The sequence below is a fragment of the Ursus americanus genome, chromosome 25, assembly GCF_024610735.1.
Source record: "Ursus americanus isolate L20-20 chromosome 25, mUrsAme1.1.p, whole genome shotgun sequence".
In the NCBI taxonomy this organism is placed as follows: domain Eukaryota; kingdom Metazoa; phylum Chordata; class Mammalia; order Carnivora; family Ursidae; genus Ursus; species Ursus americanus.
Genome location: NC_142151.1, coordinates 40,610,232 through 40,630,933, shown reverse-complemented (window position 1 = coordinate 40,630,933; position 20,702 = coordinate 40,610,232). Strand labels below are relative to the sequence as shown.

Genomic DNA, 20,702 nt, shown 5'->3' with positions numbered 1-20,702 from the left:
CCAGCCCGATGCCACATAGCTAGTAAAATGTAGAGCTGGGATTTGTGCCCGAACAGTCTGGCCCCAGAGCTCCCGCTCTTCACCACTACACTAGACTTACTGCCTTTCCAACTCTCCATTCACAACTGTTTCTCACCCCATTCCCCTCAGTTCTCCTTATTCCCTCACTTTCCCCTCTGCCTGAACCATAGCTGGGAACCCCAGGAAAATCTCCTAACAGCGTTAGGGCTCCACGAGATAGGGAGACTGAGGGTCTCCTTTAGGCAGAGAGACATGCCACCATCATCAACTTTTCTTAATGAGGGAAGTTTGGACCCTGTGTTTGAATTTTGTTGAGCTGGCACTGTCTTTGAACCTACAAAATACCTTGCCATTCTTCCAAGGTGAGAAAGAGCTTGGGGGAGGGGGAGCAGACTCTACCTCTGCTGAAACCACGTGAACCAAAACAGTCAACACCAAATACCATAAGGACTGCTAGGCTGTTGGGCCTGAGCCCAATTTTGGGTACCATCTCACCACCGACTTGAAGGTTTGATACCATTTCCTGTCCAAGACCAGAAGCAATCTCAGAGTACCTCCTAGCCCCTACCTAGCCCCCACCTACCTAAGAACTCTGATGAACCCTGCCATACCAAACCAGTTCCTCCAAAGCAGGCTTCCTCATGGCTCATGGGGGAAAAGTGTGAAGGCGGCTGTCAGGGCTGCCATCCTGGCTTTGGAGAAAGTCCCCGCTTCTGCATTCACCTCTTCACAGCTCACAGCACATTCCCAGACTTGGGGGAGGGAGGCTTCCAAGTTATTAGAAATGGAGTATATTTATGCGTGTGGGGGTGAGTGCATGGTGGAAAGGACAGATGTCTTCTTATGTCACATTCCATCATGGAGGGTTTGTCTGGGGAGGAGGCAAGGGCTTTAAAAAGCCCTAGGACTCTGGTGGGACCTGAGTAGAAGGAAGCACCTTCGAGCAAAGAACCACCAGAGTGCAGCTGGTAGGTGTGTAAAGTGGGGGAGGGGGTGTTGTCAAATGGAGGGAAGAGCAGCTGTTTGGGTTATCTCTAAAGGTTCATATTAGGGAGCAGGGGGGCTGGGTTTGGTTGCTCTAGTTCTCACGAAGTCAGTCTCTGCCCCACAACAACCCCCCTGGCCCCATCCTCTTAAAAGGAAGGGTCTGTACCCAAAGGGCTGCATAATCTTTTGCCTCTCTCATTCTCCTCTAAAACCTAATCAATTAGTCTCAAAATCTGAGAATGGAGCAGAAGGAAAGACAGGAACAAAATTAAGGAGACTCATAGCCTATTCTTACCTGTTCCTCTCAGAAGAGGGAAATTATCCCTTCTTCCTCAGAAACCATTGCCATACACACTCTTCTCCCACCTCCCTGCACCCCTCCCCTCCACTGGAGCTGCTGCCATGGTTGCCAGGCATGGTTGCTAAGTCTCTGCATGGAAGGGTTGGCGTGGGCTGTGCTGCCACTAACATTACCATGGTGAATCAGGGGACACCTGGTATAGGCTTGGGGGGAGGGATCATATGGATGTAAGCAACACCCCCCGCCCCTGGGACAGAATGAGCGTAAAAGGTAAGCATCTTGAGCTCCACTTCAGGTGGGGGGGTAAGTGAGCTAGGCATTGTGGTAGTGGTGATGATGGGGAGCTCTACGCTGGGAAACGGGGGCCACTTTTATCATTTCAGTTGCTAGGGGATTGGTTTTGCCAAGGGAGCACACCATTCCTCCTCCATCCCTTCTGAAAGGGTGCAAATGCATAAGCACCTTAGTCTGTCCTCCATAAGGCTGAGCAGAGCTGTGTGGGCACAGAACAGTATGACCCCCAAATCCTGGCTTCTGGATTGGGGGAGAGAGCCTGCTGTGGGGAGAGGGCTCCATAGGTGCCCAAGGACAAACATCTAGAATAGGAGCCTGGGACAGTTTGGATGGCCAGGACAGACTCCTGTGTCCTACCAGCAGCCCCGGGCTGCAACACTGAGAGGGTAAGGAGTTAAAGGTGTGGGGGGTCACCATTTCTGAGCTTGGGGGAAGCAGCTCTCCCCCAGAGTCACATAAAAGCTGCGTGAAAGCCACCGCCTCCTCCCTCCACCGCATGGAAGCTGGTTACTCATCTCTCTGCACCCGAACAGCCACTGCCGCTAAAAATAGACCCCCTGCACCCCAACCCCATGGAAACCAGCAGAGAGTGGCAGGCAGAGACCTTGAGTTCCATTCCCGTCACCTCCCTGTTGGGGAAACTGAAGTCCGAGGCAGGAAGCCTGTGGCAGAACCCTGGTGGTGGGGCACCCCGACAAGCAGAAGAGTGAAGGGTTAAAACGACAGGAAGGTTGAAGAAATGGGGGTGGGGGAAGGGCACCGTCAGCTTGGCAAAAATAAGAAGTCCCCTGCCCACTCGCGCAGGTCCCATCAGGCTTGGGGGACATGAGCAGTGGGAAGGGGCGCTCAATCCCGGGCCCCAGGGGGCGGCCGTGCACATGGGGGAGGTAGCAGCGCGGTGCCGTCCGCGCCGCACCGTGTCACATGCGCGCGCACACACACACAGACAGGCACACACGTGTGCCGGGGTATATATAGTCCCCAGTCTCTGGGCCCGTCGCTCTGCAGTGGGCGCCGGCTCCTCGGGCTGGGAGGGGGCTCTCGGGGCGGGTGGGAGGGTGGGGGGCCGGGGTGGGGTGGGGCAGGATGCTGGATGGCCAGCTATTCTCCGAGGGGCCCGACAGCCCCCGGGAGCCCCAGGATGAGGAGTCTGGCAGCTGCCTCTGGGTGCAGAAATCCAAGCTGCTGGTGATCGAAGTGAAGACTATTTCCTGTCATTATAGTCGCCGCGCCCCTCCTCGACAGCCCATGGACTTCCAAGCCAGCCACTGGGCCCGTGGGCCCCAGAGCCGCACGTGAGTGAAGGAGGGGTGACGGGTGAGGGGAAGAGTGGTGGGGCGGGGAGTGGGGTCCAGACCTCCCTGCAGGCACCAGCCAGTGCTGCTGGTCCCCTTTCTCTTTCCCACGCCTCCCCCTACCCCATCCCGAGGGCTGCGGCCTGACTCTTCCCGCATCGTTTTGGGGGGCAGGAGTGGGTGTGAGAAAGGGCAGGAGGTGAGATGGGGCAGACGCTGTTAAAGTGTGCATGGAGAGGTGGTGAGGAGTCCGGCTTCGACTTCAGCCCTAACATATACGCACGTGCACACGGGCACACACTCACACACACCCCTCCACACGGCTGCCCCAAATGGTCTCCAGTGCTCCCAGCTCCCCGGACCTCGGCTCCCTTCCCCCACAAACTGCTCACCTGGGTTCCTGCTCATTGTCCCAGGTGTGGGCCGCGCCCGGGATCCCCTGAGCCGCCGCCCCGCCGTCCCTGGGCCTCCAGGGTGCTGCAGGAGGCGACCAACTGGCGGGCGGGGCCCCCGGCCGAGGCCCGAGCCCGGGAGCAAGAGAAAAGGAAAGCGGCATCGCAGGAGCGGGAGGCCAAGGAGACCGAGCGAAAAAGGCGCAAGGCTGGTGGGGCCCGAAGGAGCCCCCCCGGTCGGCCCCGCCCGGAACCTCGGAACGCCCCTCGGGTGGCCCAGCCTGTAGGGCCCCCAGCTCCTTCACGACCCGAGCGCCTGGGGCCGGCGGGGCGACCGCCCCGTCCATCCGCGCAGCCGCAGAGCGACCCAGGGGCGGCGTGGGCGGGGCCCTGGGGAGGTAGGCGGCCAGGGCCCCCCAGCTACGAGGCTCACCTGCTGCTGAGAGGCGCAGCCGGGACAGCCCTGCGACGACGCTGGGACCGCCCGCCACCCTACGTGGCTCCACCTTCTTACGAAGGCCCCCACAAGACCTTGGGGTCTAAGCGAGGTCCCGAGCCCTCTCAGGCGCCAGCCTCCGCAGCCTCTGCTCCGACTCCGGCCAGGACAGAGGGAGGGTACGCAAAGAAGAGGCTGGATCCTCGGATCTACCGGGACGTCCTCGGGGCTTGGGGTCTCCGACAGGGGCGGGGTCTCTTGGGGGGATCCCCGGGCTGTGGAACAGCCGGGCCGAGGCTGGAGTCCAGCAAGGGCGCCGCGGAGAAAAGCCTGGGGCTGGCCACTGCTGGCCCGAATAGTGGTAGCGACGGCCATCCCCAAGCCAAAGCCGCTGGGAGCCCAAGCACTGAGACAGCTCCTGCGGGGTTGGCCCCTGCGACTCCCAGCCCCCCGCGTCCCGCTCCCAGGTCCAGGCCCCATCTCAAGGGCTCCGGGGAAGGGAAAGAAAGTAAGGAACAGAGCTGGCTCCCCAAATGCTGGCTTCCCTCCCTTAAAAAGCAGCCGCCCCGACAGAGCCAGACCCTGCCCAGACCCTGGGCTCCAGGAGGTACGGGATGGAGAGAGTCCCTGGGTCATAGAGAGGGGGCCGGACCTGAGACCTTGGAGGGTTGGAAGGGGACCCGCCGCGCCCACACCCTGCCCCGCATTTCCCGCGGCCCTGCTCGTGGAGAAGGCGTCTTTGTCATTGACGCCACGTGCGTGGTGATACGGTCACAGTATGTTCCAACCCCTCGAACCCAGCATGTACAGCTTTCACCCGATGGTGTGCCGCGCGTCGTGGGGGATGCCCCTAATCAACCGAAGCCCAACAAGGAGGAGGGCGAGGGAGCCGCGGCCTTTCCCTCCCCTTGCCAAAAACTGCTCTTGAGCAGTCGCCTTTCACACCAGCTCGGTGGGGGGCGCGGGTTCGAAGCTGAGGGCGGGGAGCCCGCGGACTCCTCCTTGGAGGAGCGCGCCTCCCGCATCTTGGGGCTCCCGGTTGGCGAAGTAAACCTTCGGGACGCCCCCACGCAGCCAGGTAGCCCAGAGCGCTCAGCCTTAGGCCCAGCGGCTTCAGGAGGCACGCTCAGTGCCGAGGGCTCGGAGGAAGTGGCGGCGGCCCCACGGCGCGCGGGTCGGGGCTGGGCGCGGACCCCAGGGCCCTACGCCGGGGCCCTGCGGGAAGCCGTATCCCGCATCCGCCGTCACACCGCCCCAGACTCGGACTCGGACGAGGCTGCAGAGCTCAGCGTCCATAGCGGCTCTTCTGATGGAAGCGACACGGAAGCCTCGGGCGCCTCCTGGCGAAATGAGCGGCCCCGGCCCGGGGAAGGCGGGAAGACAGCAGAGCTGAGCGACAGTATCCGAGAGATTCTAGATGTCATCAGCCGAACCGAGGAGGCCCTCTTCGGAACGAGGGACGCTAAGGGGATCCCACAGGGAAATAGGGAGCGGCAGTGACAGGCCCTTTCTTGTATGTGTGTTCCCCACTTTTCCATCCTTGGGCCCACTGGTCCTCTTTCTTCCTCACAGACTTCCTCGTACCCCTTCCCCAGAATCGTTCCCATACTTGAAATAGAAGCCGCCCAAATGAAAGGAAAGGGAGCATATGCCAATTCGTGATTTCTTTTCTTTCTTTCTTTCTTTCTTTCTTTCTTTCTTTCTTTCTTTCTTTCTTTCTTTCTTTTCTTCTTTCCTTCTTTCTTCTCTTTCTTTCTTTCTTTCTTTCTTTCTTTCTTTCTTTCTTTCTTTCTTTCTTTTCCCCTTCCTTCCTTCCTTCCTTCCTTCCTTCCTTCCTTCCTTCCTTTCTTCCTTCCTTCCTTCCTTCCCAGGAAAGGTGAGGATGAGCAGTGGACTTTAATGCCTGCTCTGTTCAGGTCGCTGGGGTAAGGTCTTCAGCAGGGGCTGATGCAGAGCAGTTTAGCCAGGATCAGGTGGGAGGGCAGGGGTGTTGTAGCCATAGGGCAACTTTAGGACAGGATCTTGGGGCTTGCGGGGAGAAAGTGATGGAGAGGCTTCTGACTGAGGTGACCAGGTGACATAGAGGCCCTTGGCAGAAGAGGGATAGATCCAGATACAACCAGCAAAACAGGAAGAGGGCTCACTGTGGTGTCATACGTCTCAGGATAAGTTCATCCCTGATGCTTTGGATCCTTGGGGGCGGCTTTTATCTCACCCTCTCCTCCATAGGCCAAGAAAGAATTAGGAATAAATGAACAGAGTCTGAGGGTCTCTCGGATGGCTTCATTGTCACCTACACTCATCCTCAATATTCAAGAGACTGTCCAGGGTTTGCAGAAGATCTGAGCAAGTGGGTAAGGGCTTCTATCCCAGTCTCTTAGGTTTAGGTGAGGTCTCCCCAAGGCAGAGCAGGATGGTGGCCTTGTCACTGTCCCTGGCCTGTGGTGGTCCGAGCTGGGGAGGGAAGGCAGCCAGTGAATCAGCTTGGGACCTCTTTAGGCCTTCCCCCTTTTCCTCCTCCCCAGTGTTCCTTAGTGATGCTCTGAATCGTTACCACGGTTTCCCACCCCGGTGGTATCACTCATCTGAAAGAACCCTGAAAATTTCTTGCATCTCTGCCCCTTCCAGAAACCTTGGCCAGGGAAGGAAGGGGGCGGGGAGGTTGATCCCAAAAAGCCTGTAGGTGTGGGGTGTGATACTCGCTGTAGCCACTACGGGGCGCGCGCAGGTCGCGGATTTCCCCGGTAGCTAATTCCCGAGTTCCCCCTACCCCGGCACTGCTAGTTAACCAGTTGATACCCAGTTACTGCGCGCGGGTCCCCCGCTTTGCCACCTCCAGCCGTACGAGGTCGGGGGCAGGCCTCTGGCCTTCTAGACCTCTGGAGCGCGCGGAGCCCCTCTTTGTACTCACCCACGCCAACCGGCGTGGGACCCAGACACTGAAGTCTTTTCTCTCTCCGATCTTGGACAGTTCTGTCTCTATTTATTAGCCATGTGAATTTGGCCAAATCACTTCACCTCCCTGAGCCTCAGTTTCCTCATCTGTCAAATGGGGGTTTATAAACACCTACCTCGCAGGGTTGTTGTGAGGATTTTATGCGATAATGTATGTAAAGCGCCTTGCACAGTGCCTGGCACACAGTAGGCGCTCAATAAATCTAAGCTTCCCTTTGTCCAACCTTGGCATCTTTTTCCTTTCACTGGCCCACTGCCTCCAGTGTTCCTCCCCCCAGGGCTCCACTGTTTCTTCCCGCCCGGTGGGGGGCTGGGGGGACTCCTTCCTTTGATGGAAACTCCCTGCTCACCCTGTCACCCCCAGTCGGACTCTTCCTTCCTTGCCCCCCACCCCACCCCCGCTGCCTCTTCCCACTGCCCCGGCGCACTCCCCCCACCCCCCATTCCGGGCAAGGGCTGAGTCAGCCTGGGTATATTTAGCCGCCGACTCGGCGGGCGCGGGGGCTTCGCCCAGACTCAGTCGCGGAGTCCTGGCCGCCCGCCTCTGCCCCCATCCCTACCAAGTCACTCCAACTCCCGCTCAGCGTTCAGAGCCCCAGCCCCATTCTCAGGCCACTTAGGATTTTGGTCTTCAGTTATCTTGATGTCACTCCCTACCCGCACTGGGAGAGATCAGACAGGCCAGGACAGTTCGGGAGGTCGCTGGGCTGGACGCTGCACTGGGGCAGGCTGACCTTGGTTCGGTTGGGGGGGGGTCGTCTCTTTGGGCTTCTGAACCTGAGGGGAGAGCATCGATCAAAATTACCCTGGAGAGTCCATCCCAGAACCTGCCTGGGACCCACAATGTCAGGTTTCAAGTTAGCTCTTGCTGGAGGAAGTACAGGGCGTAGGGTTCACCTCCGGCAGTGATCAAAGTGTCCTGAGGTCTACGTTCCACCTGCAAGTCTAACTACTACCAGTTCTAACTACTGAGCATTTACTGAGCACCTGAGAGGAAGCAGGCCCTGGGCTGGGCTCCAGAAAAGAGATGAGTAAGGCCTGCCTGCAATGGGGCGAAGATGGAAACACCAATAATGATAGTAGTGGGCAGCGAGTGGTAAGTATTACAAGGCGTCAACCAAGGGAGATTGTATGGATTTTATGAGATCAGGAAAGGCTCCCTGAAGGAGGTGGCATCTGAGATAGAATTTGGGGAAAGGAGTTCCAAGTAGAGGGAAGAGCAAAAATAGACATATGGATATGGGGAAGCAGAGTATGTGTAGGAAATTACCAAACGGTCTGGTTAGTCTGGAGTTGAGGGTACATTCAGATAAAGACAGGCGTGAAAACTGAGGGCAGGCTGGGGCGAGCCTGGCCCCCTCAGGAGTGTGTGCCTTGGACCTCTGGGCTTGAGAAGAGAATGGACTGGAGGCCGGGAGGAAGACTGAGGAAGACCAGGGCAGTGATGAGAGCATCTGCTTGGATTCTGCTACAGCCCAGGGGCTCCAGGCTCTCGGATTGGTAGAAGAGGTGAGCCATGTGGGTAGTGGAGGGGCTGGCCCCGTGGAGGGAGACTCCACCATACTGCCAAAGCCTCTGTGAGGCTGAACACGCAGGAGGTCAGTTTCTAAGAGTTCACCCACCCTATTACCATCATCACAGAAATAGGGTAGCATTGTGTTTAGAGCATGGACTCTGGGGCCTGTTGCCTCTACCTCACACTAGCTGTGTGACCCTGGGCAAGTTACTCAATCTCTCTGTGTCTTGGTGTCCTCAGTTATAAGATGGGGTTATGAATAGTGCTTTTTTTCATAGGCTTGTTGGCAAGATTAAATGATTTGATATGAAAAGAACTTGGAACAATGCCTGGTTGGAATAACAAGTGTTAAGCTCTGGTTATTATTTCTCTCTAGAGCTGTTTCATGAGTATTGGGGAGGGAGAGAGAAGTAGAGGTTGGGGAAGAGGAGGAACAGGTCAAGAGGAGGAGCCCTGGGGTGGAGACACAGTCCCTTGAATGGGTGGATGGTGCACAGGGAGCCTTTGCGTAGTTAGGGTGCCAGGCAACACACCCTGCTTCCCCAGGACTTCCTTCATCTTTGCCTGAGGCTGGAGTCAGCTCTGGCTGCTAAAGATCTGGGGAGAAAGGGACAGAGAGAAGGGGAGGAGTGACCGCAGGTCTGGGGGCCAGCCCTTGGTGAGCCATATCTCAGACTGGCCCTGCAGGGCACTGTGGGTGGGAGGCTGGAGGCTCCCTGCTGTGAAAATGACTTCTAAATCTGGCTGTGTCTGCCAGCTGGCCAGCCTTGAGACGAAGGCCACAACCACCCCCAACCTTGGGACAGCCTCACAGGTCAGGTGTAGGGACAGCAGACGCAGGAGGGCGTGGTCAGTTTGGGGCAGCAGCTCTCAGGTTAGCACAGGCCACTACCCTCCCAACAGCCAGGTTCTTCTCAGGGAAGCCCTTTTCTGTCCCAAATGGGGCCGGGTTAATATGGCTTTAGAGAGCCTACAGGCCCCCTCTCCTTTCAGACTCTCATGAGAGCCCTGGGACTTCCCTAGATCACCCACAAATGGGTAACAAAGAACCAGGCCATAATTCTGGGACTTTAGGGCATTCGGGGTCAGGAGCGTATATATGGCGTGTGAGGAGAAGAGGACCGGGAGAGATGGCTGGCCATGCGTATGTAAGTAGTGGGCAAAGTACGTCTATGGAGAAGGGTGAGCGTTTCCTCAGTTATTCATCTGTTCCCTCCTTCATTGAACTTATCTGCCAGGCCCTAGGGACACACAAGAGACTCAGACAGGGCTCCTGTTTCCAGGGAGCTTCCAATCTAGGGTGTGTGTGAGACACACACGGGATACGGGAGAGGAAACCCACAAAATCATTCCAGTGTAGGCTTTACGACATAATGTATGTTAATGAAGGCCTTCCTGAGGATCTAGACGAGTGTGTAAGAGGGAGCAGTTCCCCGACTGTGACTGACTTCTGGGGAGTGGGAGGTGAGTCACTGAGGGTGCATTCGTCAGTGAAGGAAGGCTCAGGCTGGCTACTGTCCCCTCTCCTGCATGTTTTGGCATGGAGTGGGCTTCCTCCCTTGAAGCCCCGGATACTACATAGCTTTTGATGAGTCCTTTTAAAGAAGAATTGCTTCATCCATCCATCTATCCATCCGTGCATGCCTCCATCCTTTTGTTCATCCATGCACGCATCCCCCCATCTATACATCCCACCTATCCATTTACCAACCCCTCTGTCATCCATCCATCCATCCATCCATCCATCCATCCATCCATCCATTTATTCACCCATTCATTCATCCATTTATTCATCCATCCGTCCATCTCTTTCTTCTCTTAATGATGGCATACGTTGTGCCTAGCTCAGTGCCGCAAGGAATGCCCAGATGAACAAAACATGGGGCCCATGTCCTCAGGAAGGTAGAAGCCTAGTAAGAGGATAAGTAACTTATGCAGATAACCTTCCACGGGACAGCCAGTATGTGCTGTTAACGGAAGCCCTGCCAAGAAGCTGCTTCAGGAGGCAAGGCCACTTTGCCAAGGGAAATTAGAAGAGCTTACCAGAGGGAGGGACATCCCAGATGGGTATCAGTAGGGGGGGATGGGGAAGAGGTGCATTCCAGGGTGTGCGCAAAGGTAGAGAGGTAGGAAAGCACAAAGCCTTCACAGGGAACAGAGGCACTGGGAAATGCAAAGGTGCAGTGATCCTGGAATGATGTGTGCCGGCCAAATCATGAAGCGTCTCTGGAAAGCAAGGATAAACGCTTGAGCTTTAGTGAAAGGAATTGAGGAAGAGGGGAGGGACAGAGAGCTTTTGAGCTGTGAACGTCCCAGTTGCCTCCTCAACACCTATATCATCGTTTCCCCTGCTGCCTGATTATGACCTCGTTGGTCTTGTTGCGTTGTGGAATCCCCTGCTGGACCATGAGCTACTCAAGGGTAGGGCCTTTGATTTAGCTCTGTATCCGCTACAAGCTTGGCCTGGAGCAGGCTCCCAGCAAATGCTGGCAGAAGGTAGGAACAAATGATAAAACTGTAACAGGAACACTGGCACAGCAATTCCGCCTCAGATGTACGGGAGGAGAGGGGGCTGCTGCCTCGGGTTCCCACCCCCCCAGCATAGGGGATAACCCTGCTTTCTTTGCTGGAGTCTCTCCAGCAGCTCTTCCAAGAGGCACCACAAGATGGCGCTGTTCCAACTGTAGCTCTGCGTTCTGCCCAGGTCCTTAAAATGTTTGCAGTTGGAGGAGTGCCCGTTCAAGAACTGTCCCTGGATGGTCTAGACATTTCCTTCCAGCAAATGCAGAGACAGAATAAAAAGGCTAAGTGCAGCTATGAAAAAGAAGAGCCAACAGACCCCCAACTCCAGTGTAAGAACTGGCCTCATGCACCCATCCATCCACTCGCTGGACAGTACCTACTATGTGTCAGGTACAGTGTCAGGCTCTTGGAAAAACAACAGTGACCAAGACACAGTCCCTGTCCTCAAAGAGCTCAATGTCTAGTCCTAATCAAAAACCAAATCTTCCTTGGCTATCTTTCTCTCTCTTTTACATACACACACACACACACACACACACACGCACACACAGACACACACACACACACACACACCTGTTCCCCAGGCCAATCGCCTTGACCTGGGAAGCCATCTCCACGTGAAATCTACTCTTTGGCACTGCTCACCTCTCCGAATCCACGTTTCTCCCTAAGGTTGCTGCATGGCCACATTACTGTGACCCCCAGATGTCCCTTCCTGGGATGACTCCTCTTGCCTTTTCTGAGCTCCCTGACCAGCCGTTCCCTAGTCTCTCTCCCAACCATATCCACAGCCACGCCGCCAGCTCTGGAAGGCCTAGGGACCTCCTGAGAGTAGGCCTGCTAGGGATTAGGGCCTCCCAGCACTCTGCAACTCTGGAGGCTACAGGAGCACAAAGGTGCATCCACAGAAGGGCCCTATGAGACCCTGGTGTCACCAGCCCAAAGATGAGGAGTTGGAGAGTCCAGAAAACCCCAATCTCAGAAACATGTCCCTGTGTGACCTGGGGGCTCTGCCACTCAAACCTGTCCCCAGGCAGGCTGCCTTCCTTTTCTCATCTACTTGGGGGGGACCAGGCTTCTCCCTAGCTGCAACTCCATAGTGGTGGCTGTGGGAGACACCGGGTGGGAGGTGAGGCATTGTGGGACATTGTCCACTTTCCCAACATGCTCTAGGGCCCAACTTAGCCCTTGGCGGGTTTGGGAGAAGAGAGGAGGGAGGGTTGGTGCTGAGAGTGGGAGCCAGGCCCATCGAGGTCCCGGGAGTGAATGCCGTATTGTTGGCCAGGCCAGAGTCACAGATAATTACCTCAATTAGTGACAATGGGAGAGTAATAAATACAGGCTTAGTGTCTCCTACCCCACCAGGGCTCCGAAGATTAATCCAGGCTGACGGGCGGGCCCTGAAAGGCGTGATGGACAATTCATTAAACTCCCCAAATGCCGCACAACCTGGGCGTGAAGGCTGAGTTAGCCCCCTGGGGGCTGCCCCTTTGTCCGGATTGTGTGTCTCCGCCGCAGCCGAGCCGGGCAGCCCCCAGAGAGCGGGGAGGTGAGTGGGGCTCCCCCAGCCGGGCCAGGCGGCGGGAGGATTAGGCCTCGGTCCGGCCCTGGTTGCCCTGGCACACCAGCCCGGCCGGGCTGGAATGTCCGTGGGGGGGAGCAGGCCGAGCGGAGGGGCGGGGCCGACAAGGTGGGGTAAGGGGGGCACACAAAACCGGGGGCAGGAGGAGTTAATTAGACGCCAGCCGAGGAGGGCGAGGGGCCACAATAGGGCCGAGGGGCCGCCAGGGACGGCCCCTTCACTTCCGAGGATTAATAGGGAGGAGGGAGAGGGGAGGGGTTCAGCCCTGTGGGAGGAGAGCTGGAAGCTTCCCAGGGTGGCACTGCCCCCTTTTGCCCAGCTTGGCACCTACTTGGCAAGTGGCTGGGAAGCATGAGGCTCTGGCAGCCTGGGCAGGTGCCCCCCAGCCTCCCACAGAGTGGCTCTTTCTTCCTGGCATGGCGCCTGCACTGGGAGATGATTGGGCAGGGAGGAGAAAAAGGACCCTTCATTTATCTGGGGAATAGTGGGAACAGGAATGCTTGAAGGCCCTGGTTCTCAACATTCCCCACCTCCGCCAACCTGCTTTGAGGCAGAACTGGGAGCCTGAAGCTCTACCCTCCCTGATGAGGCTGCTGGGGTCAAGCCCAGAAGTCCGCGGGGGGCTGGTGCTGTTGTGAGCACGCGGGAGTTGGGGCCCCTGTGCTGCATACACGTACACGTGCAGACGCTTGGACGTGCAGGTGTGCTTAGGCACGGGGCCTGGGGCTCAGCAGGCCCTCAGCAAACGCTCTCCGAATGAATGAATGAACTAGGGCTTTGCTGAGAGTAGATGAGTGTGAGAAAGAGAAGTGGCGCTGAGCCGCACCATGACCCAGGGTGGCGTTGGGCCCTCTCCTCCTGAGGTCCCCGCCGCCGGCCCGGGGAGGGATGGAACCCCACCTCCGAGCAGATGAGCCGATGTCCAGGGAAAATGAAGTGGTGGTGGTTCCTTCCCTTTGAAAAGGGCAAAAAAAAAAAAAAAAAAAGTGCAGTAGCCTCTTGGAAGCCCCACTTCCTCCTGGGCCCCAGGAGCAGGGCAGCCCTGGCTCCTCCCTGGGAGCCGCCCCACCCCATCCCCTCCCAGGGAATGACAAGGGAGCGAGTTGGCGGCAGTTCCCCGGGCATATTTATAACCTGCTGCTCGCTCACCAGCGTCTGCTTTTAGCCCAGACGGGGGAGGGGGCAGGGGGGTGGTCTGTCTCCTGCTGGGCGCCCCGGCTGGGTGTGGAAAGAGTGAGTAAGGGTGAGTGGTGGGCAGCTCTCTATGGATATTCCTGCTCACACCACAGCCAAACAGCTTATTTTCTCCTCATTTTGTTATTTTTCTCCCTCTGGCCTGGAGAGGAGGACTGAGCCAGCCTGAGGTGGGGGGGGGCTAGACCCTGGGGTATTTGCAGCCCCACTGACAGGGTTTTTCCAGGGTGCGTGTGGCAGGGTGTGTGTGGTGCCGGCTCGCTGACCCCCTGGGGACTGTGCAGGCCTGCCATCTCGGTCCTCTCAGCTTTTCCGCTGCCCCCGGGATATTTCAGGACCAGCGCCTCCCTCACTCGCTGAGGCCGTGTGACCGGGGTCCCTGGCAGCCTCCGGTCCCCCTGGGTGTGTGGCACCTGGCACCTGAAGATCAGAGGTGGGCGGAAGGATAACCTGGGCGGCTGGGGCAGAGCTGGGCCGTCAGCCCCATTCCTGACAGCACTATCCTCTGGCGACCTCGCTAGGCACAGGCCTCGGTGAGGAGAGCACAAATGGCTGCAACATCGAAAGAATTAGCTTCGGGGCGCCCGGGTGGCTCCGGCAGTTAAGCGTCTGCCTTCAGCTCAGGCTCAGGTCAGGCTCCCAGGGTCCTGGGATCGAGCCCCGGGTTGCTCCCTGCTCAGCGGGAAGCCTGCTTCTCCCTCTCCCCTGCTCATTCTCTCTCTCAAATAAATAAATAAATAAATAAATAAATAAATAAATAATCTTTTAAAAAACAATTAGCTTCCGTGTAATGCATTGCAGATCCTATTTCCCTTTTGCTTGTTCCCCCCTCCTTTAATAGTGCATGGCCCCTTGGGGGCCCAGCCTTACTCTGCACTTCCCTACCCACTGTGAAGTCCCAGCCCCTGGAAGTGAAGGGCCTCCATGCAGCGGACTTGAGTATGGGAGTCTGTCCTTAAACCTTCTGTGGGTGTGCAGAGGGCCTTGCACGTCACTGAGCCATCACTGCACTCCCCTACTATTTTGATAATACGTGTTATGTGCTTGATTCCCTGGCCACACCATAAACTCCTCCAAGCGGGCACTTTGGCTCTTACATCCTTGTAGCCCCAGCATTTGGCATATGCCTGGCACAGAAGAGGTGTCAGCAAGTGTTCAAATGACCGGAGTTTTCATGTACATGATCTCATCTGAACCTCATCACCTTCTGGAAGGAGAAGACTAAGTACTGACAACCATCCCTGTCAAATAGACAAGGTAACTGAGGCTGAGAAAACAACAGATTTGTTGAAAATCTAATTAGGGGCCAGACAGGATTCGTTGCTTCCCTTTACCCTTCCTCCAGCTCCTATGTGTCAGCTCGACTCAGAGGCCCCAGCTTCTGGGCCTGAAAGCTGATACCAGTTCCAGCTCTTGGAGTTAGGTAGGAGTTAGGTGAGAGTGGTTGGGGACAGCTGCCAACCCTTCAGCTCCCCAACCGCTGCTTCTCCCCAACTCTGGGCATTGTCCAGCAGGGGTCCAAGCCCCCTCTCCTGCCTCTGGCAGCCCATTAACTTCTTGCTTTGGAAGCTGGGGGATCTAATAATTCATTGGATTATAGACTGGACATTCTCTGCAGGGGGTTCTTTACTGGAAACCCAAGGCTTATGAGGTGCCTTCTACTCTGGATCAATACATTTTCTATTCCTCCCCCTCTACTGCCCGTCAGAGCTGAGCTGGTGCTGGCTTGGCGGATGGAGAAAAAGGGAGAGGGATGTCTGTTGCAGGGTTGAGCAGCTCCTGGCTCCACTCCCCTACCCCCACACATACCCCAAAGGCCATTGGGGTCAGAGTTCACATATCCAGGGAGAGGTGGGAGGCAGCAACAACAGCAAAAGAGTCCTGGAGAGAGTGGGAAATTCTCCAGTCATCTGGGATCAGTAGTTGCCCTTGGGGGGTGGGGTGCTTCATAGCTCCCCCTGCCCTTTAGGTCCTCCCCTGGGGGGAAGTGTTAGGATTAGGGATAGGCATTAGAGCTTAGGAAAGGGTTACTGTTTGTCTGAAGTTAGGGTTAAGGCTAAGGTTAGACCTAGACCTAGGGATGGGGAGAGGATTAGGGTTAGAGATAGGTTTAGGGTGTGGTCAGGATTAGTGCTCCTGCCCACTCTGGTGACTGCGCACACGGAGGTATCTGTGTCATCAGTAACAGTTCTCTTTCAGGCTCTTAATGGGAACGGCGAACTTAATGGTTGGGTTATGGACCATACTTGGGTTTCCTTTTGGTTACATCGGTTTAAGCCCTAGCCTCTGTTTGGATTCTGGCCCTCCTGCTCCCTTCTGCTCCCCACCATCATCTCTGAGCTTCTGGGTCCAGAACTAGAGTCCATCATGTTACCTGGATCTTCCTGAGCCCCAGGTTAGAAGCTGGGGTCCTAATAAGGTGTTTCCTTCTCTTGGGGAGGGAAGTGCCTTCCCCAGGGCCCCACGCCCTGACCCCAGGTGAAGCAAATAGGCTTCAGGGAATAAAAGCTCTAAAGCAGCACCCTTTCTGCTTAGATTTCTCTTTCTTCTTCAGTTTCTTTTCAGAACATGGTCATGGCTATCACTCAATTGTGGCTATTTTCACAACTCCAGATAGGAAAGTCAGGCTCAGAGTCCGTTTAATCCCCGTTTAGCAAGGGAAGAAACTGAGGCAGTTTGGACTTGCCCAATATCACACAGCCAGTTGCTGTTCGAATAGGAAGAAGAATCCTGCAGGGTCTCTTGGCTCCCGACCAGGGTCTTCTGGAGACCTGGATCCCCAGTGGCCTCATTAAGGTCATCCAAGGGTCAGAATCTCAGGGTCCTCTTGCAGGGCTAGGAAACGACAGGTCCCCCAACAACATATCCTATTTGTTTAAGAGAGGTAAGCAATGGTGTGTTCTGGATTCAAGGAAAAGCCACCAAGTCATTGATAAAAATAGAGATTTTATTCTGCAGAGGAAGATACTACATTGGTGGGGGCGAGGAGCCACTAATAGCTACAATGGAAGGAGATACTGATTCCGGTAGGCAACAGCATCTTTGAGAAATTGGGGAGAGGGGAGGAGGGATCAAAAAAAGGCTGGAGAGCAGAAGGAGAGAAGGGAGAGGGACTGGTTGGGGTGGGGTGGAAGTGGTCTCTGCAAGCCAGGCTGGAACCCAGCACAATAAATAGTTTTATTTACAACAACCAAACTCGTGGCCTTGTATCCACGATTCAGTGCAAATTATTTACACACTGATGAGGAGGCAGGACAGGAAGGGGTAGGAGGTGGCCGAGGGCGGCATGGCTCACAGCTGTTCAATGGCCCCATGACAGAGGCTGGGAGAATGGGGGTATTTCTGTTGGGTCCCCCAACCTCATTTTCCACATCACTACAGCTGCCCTTTCACCCTGGCACCCCCTGGTTCAACTGTAGGTGGGGAGGAGAAAGGCCCTGATGCCCAGATGTGTGCTCAGGGTCTGCGGCCTTGGCAGGAGAATGGGAAGGGCATGAGGGGACCTGGAGAAAAACTGAGGATAAAGGGGAGGGAGAGAGGCAAGGAGGTCACTGGTGCGGTGGAGGAGGCCAAGCCACACCATCAGAAGCTGACCCCCACGGGGGAGCGAACGAATCCTTCTCTCACCTCCTGGCCAAGCAGGGGGCAGTGCAACAAGGGGTCTCCCGGGAGAGGGAGGGAGGTAGGTCCGGGGCAGGTCCGTCAGGATGGCAAGAGGGTTCATGCCGGCCCAGGCAAGTGGTTTCAGGAGTCCCCAGGTAGGAGGACGGGGGAGAAATGACCGCGTACGTAGGAATCCCGGGGAGTGTGGCTGGAGGTACCGGGTGGGTGCGCATGGGGGTCTGTTTGGAGGTGGGCGAGAGGAGAACGCTGCTGGGGGCCAGTCCGCGCGGCGTTTCACAGACACTCGTGCAGTACGCGCGTGTGCGTGCAGTTGCGGCAGCTGACGTGGCAGCACCAGTGGAAGGTGCAGTTGCAGCGCTCGGTGACGCGCTGTGTGCGCGTGCGGTGGCCCCGGCCACAGCAGAGCAGCTCGCAGCCGTCCAGCGCGGGCGACGAGCTGTTGCAGGCGCGCCCCGCGGTGCCCGCTGTCCCCAGGCGTCCGCTGTATGTGCAGAAATTGGGCGATTTCTCAAAGTAGACGAGGTCGTGGGGGGAGGGCGGCTTGTGAGCGGGGTCTTCGGGCTCCAGGCGCAGCAGTTCCGCCCGCGAGGCGCGGTTGCTGCCGCGGTTGCCGTAGAGGACGCGCGAGGCGCCATCGAATCGGTCGCGCAGCACGTCGCCCACGGCGCGCAGCGTGGGCAGCCGCATCCAGCACGTGCGCACCGTGCACGAGCCCGACATCCCGTGGCACTTGCACTCCTGGCGCATCTCGGAGAACACGGTCTGGGAGGAAGGGGGAAGAAAGGGTGTCCCAGGCGGCACAGCCAGAGCCACCATCCCAGATACCGCCCCCTCCCGGACCGGGCCAGGACCTCCGCAAAGGCGGAAGGGAGGAAGGGGAAGGGAGGCGCGAAATGTCGCGCCGAGATTCGGACACCAGGCCCACCTCTGCTCCACGCCGGACAGTGGTGCGGCCTCCAAGCCTCGTTCTTTGAATTATTACAACGGAGGGGCGGTAGGCAATACATTCCACGGGCTGTGTGACTTCTAACCTCCTCGGTTCTGCTTGCCCTCAGCCACTCTCTTCTGTTCTTCGCCTTCCCTTCCAAACCTCCCGCACCCTCTGGGCGGCCTCTCTTGGTTCCCTGCCCTGACGCCCGGCCTTATCACCGACCGCGACTGCCCAGATTCGAGGTCAGCCCCCGCTCAGGGACCCGGAGATCCCTGCCACTTCCAGGCAGAGCCCCTGAAGCCCGCTCACCGTGCGGCCCGCCTCGTTGTTGTGAAGGTTCATGAGGAAGCGCAGGTCCCGCCCCTTCTCCCCGGAGTCCACGAACTCCCTGCCGAAGAGGCGGCCGAAGTCGATGTTGTCGCTGCATCCCCCCCAGTGCCAGTCGGGGCCCCCCGGACCCCGCCGCCGGTAGTCGCACGTGCAGGACTCGATGGAGCCCTCTGAGCAGGAGCGTGCCACTGAATGCGTAACGCCGGCGGAGGTGATGGCGAAGATAAAGGCCGTTTCCCGGCAGCCTGTGCGGGAAGGGAGCGGGGATGAGCCAGGAGGTAACGCGGGGATGCGGCCGGCCTCCTCAGTGGAGGGTTGGGGACCCTTGAGCCCGGTGCCGCGACTCCGCCCTTACAGTCCCGAGAGCCGCGCGGCCGGCGGCGTTGGGACGCTGGTCTCACAGAGAAAGCACGTGCGTGGGCACACAAGCCGGTCCACGCTTGTCACCGCGCGCTCCGGAGACTCGGGGCGCATTTGGCTCCTCAGTGGAAGTGGGGCAGCTCCAGAGAGAAAACACGGAAAAGAGGGGAGCGGAAGAACTCTGCACTGCCAACACCTCTCCGCAGCCCCAACTTTCGGCCCGTGTCAGCGCTGCGAGCCTCGCTGGGCTTGGAGGCGAGGCACGCTCGCGGAGATCAGCTTCCCCGGCGCCTGTGAGAGGGGCTGGGAAAGCGGTGGCCGGCCGGCGTCCACGGCTTAGAACTCGCTTTTGCTCGGGCGGTGGCGCAGAGAAGTTAAGCTTCGCGCCCGAGGTGCACGGCTGGAAAACGCCGGGTAGGACGAGTCTGGCCGAGAGCTGGCGCGGGGCGGGAAGCTCTTGGCGGGTTGACCGTGTAACCCTGCGGGCGCCCGGGACATCGTCCCTGCACTCGCCCGCCCCTGCCCTGCGGGTGACCCTGCGTTCCCCTGGTCCCGGAAGCGTCGCTTTCCTGGGTACCCACCTCGGTTGACGATCTTGCCGAAGAGGTGGGGCCCCGAAGCCGTGGGGCAGTTCCAGCGGCGGTTGCGGAACTGCCATTTGCACTCTCGCACGGCGCTCTGCAGCCCCCCGCTCACGCTGTGCAGGATCCCCGGGTTCTGGCGGATCAGCCTCCGCTGTTTGCGGCTCAGCAGCTGCAGACTGGGCTCGAGCACCAGTTGTAGACTCTTGGAGTCGGTCAGCAGGTTCGTGGAGGAGGCTACGTTCACGATGCCCCTGGTGAGATGCATGACAGGAGCTCAAGCTCTGGAAGGAAGGCTTTGGCACCCTAATGCAAAAGGTCGTGTCTGCCTTGTCCTCTTCCTGGCGCTATTTGCCTGAGAGAGTCGCAGGAGATCAGTAATGAGGTAAAGGCTCCGCGCTCCCTGGCTCACTAGTTTGGAAAGGAATGGGCGTCCAGAGTTTTGTGCAGGGCCACTCGGGGCACTAGGTCTGGGGACTGGACCGGGGAGGCATGGGAAACCTGAAGCCTCGATGTCCACCTTGGCTCTGAGAGACTGCTTCTGGGCAGCCTGGGCGAGGAAATCCTGGCCTGGAGTCCATGCCCACCCAAGGCGTGAAATGCTTAGGAGTCCCACCCTCTTCTCGCCTCCTTTCTGAGCACCAGCCGGGTGCTTCGCTTCCCGGGGCAGGGAAACCTGTGGTGTGGCCAGCACCGTGAGGCTGGGTTTGGGGCTCACGGACGAAGGGCGGTGCTAGATGGCAGTGGGCTCCCTGCCTGGAGTATCGTGGGCCGCCGCGGGCGGACCATTCACCCCACCTCATCAGAACTAGATTCTCTGGAGCAGCTGCGCTCCAGAGCGCCCCTCGGTGTCTCGGAGGGAAGTCAGTGCGCTGGAGGGAGCCCGTCTGCGGACGGATCCCAGAGCGTGGGAGCTGGCTGGGGCTGGCCCCTGGCTCTGCGCCCCGGGACAAGTGGCGACCCCGCACCAGCTCACTTACCACCATCGGCCACTGCTGTTGGCGGCCAGGGCTGCAGGCAGAGCGGCCAGCGCCAGCCACAGCGTAGCAGAAACCCAGCCGGGCAGCAGCGCCCAGTGCCCCATGGCCTGCCCGGCCTCGCCTGCTCTGTGCCGAAGTTGGGGCGGCTTTGGCTGCTGCCCGCGACGGTGGGACGGGACGCGGCGGTGGCGGCGGTGGCGAGAGTTCGCAGTCTGGCTCTAACAGCCCTGGGGGCGGGCGGCGGGCAGCATGGCTCGCGGTCCCAGCTGGTGGGCTGAGGCAGCCACGGCGGGCGGCACCGCCTCTTATAGTTGCGGCGCTGGCTGAAGTGACGATAGGAGGCTGCCCCGCCGGGCCGCACTGTGGCACCAGGGCGCTCCGGTCAGGGGCGCAGACAATG

At 58.2% G+C, this 20,702-nt stretch overlaps 2 protein-coding genes across 3 annotated transcripts; one reads left to right on the top strand and one right to left on the bottom strand.

Annotated features, from left to right (window-relative positions):
- Positions 1-905: 905 nt before the first annotated feature.
- Positions 906-5,458, top strand: DDN (dendrin). 2 transcript variants are annotated; one of them, XM_045801138.2, is made up of 3 exons: positions 906-989; positions 2,827-2,898; positions 3,315-5,458. In XM_045801138.2, the coding sequence occupies exons 2-3, from the start codon at positions 2,852-2,854 to the stop codon at positions 5,224-5,226; spliced, it is 1,959 nt and encodes a 652-aa protein (XP_045657094.2). In that variant the 5' UTR covers positions 906-989; positions 2,827-2,851; the 3' UTR covers positions 5,227-5,458. The 2 variants fall into 2 exon arrangements, with proteins under 2 accessions (XP_045657094.2, XP_045657093.2); XM_045801137.2 differs by lacking the exon at positions 906-989 and having other exon boundaries at positions 2,688-2,898.
- An 11,935-nt stretch (positions 5,459-17,393) lies between these two features.
- Positions 17,394-20,406, bottom strand: WNT1 (Wnt family member 1). The gene is made up of 4 exons (XM_045800811.1): positions 20,303-20,406; positions 19,323-19,576; positions 18,361-18,626; positions 17,394-17,882 (listed from the first exon to the last, which is right to left on the bottom strand). The coding sequence occupies exons 1-4, from the start codon at positions 20,404-20,406 to the stop codon at positions 17,394-17,396; spliced, it is 1,113 nt and encodes a 370-aa protein (XP_045656767.1).
- Positions 20,407-20,702: the final 296 nt, after the last annotated feature.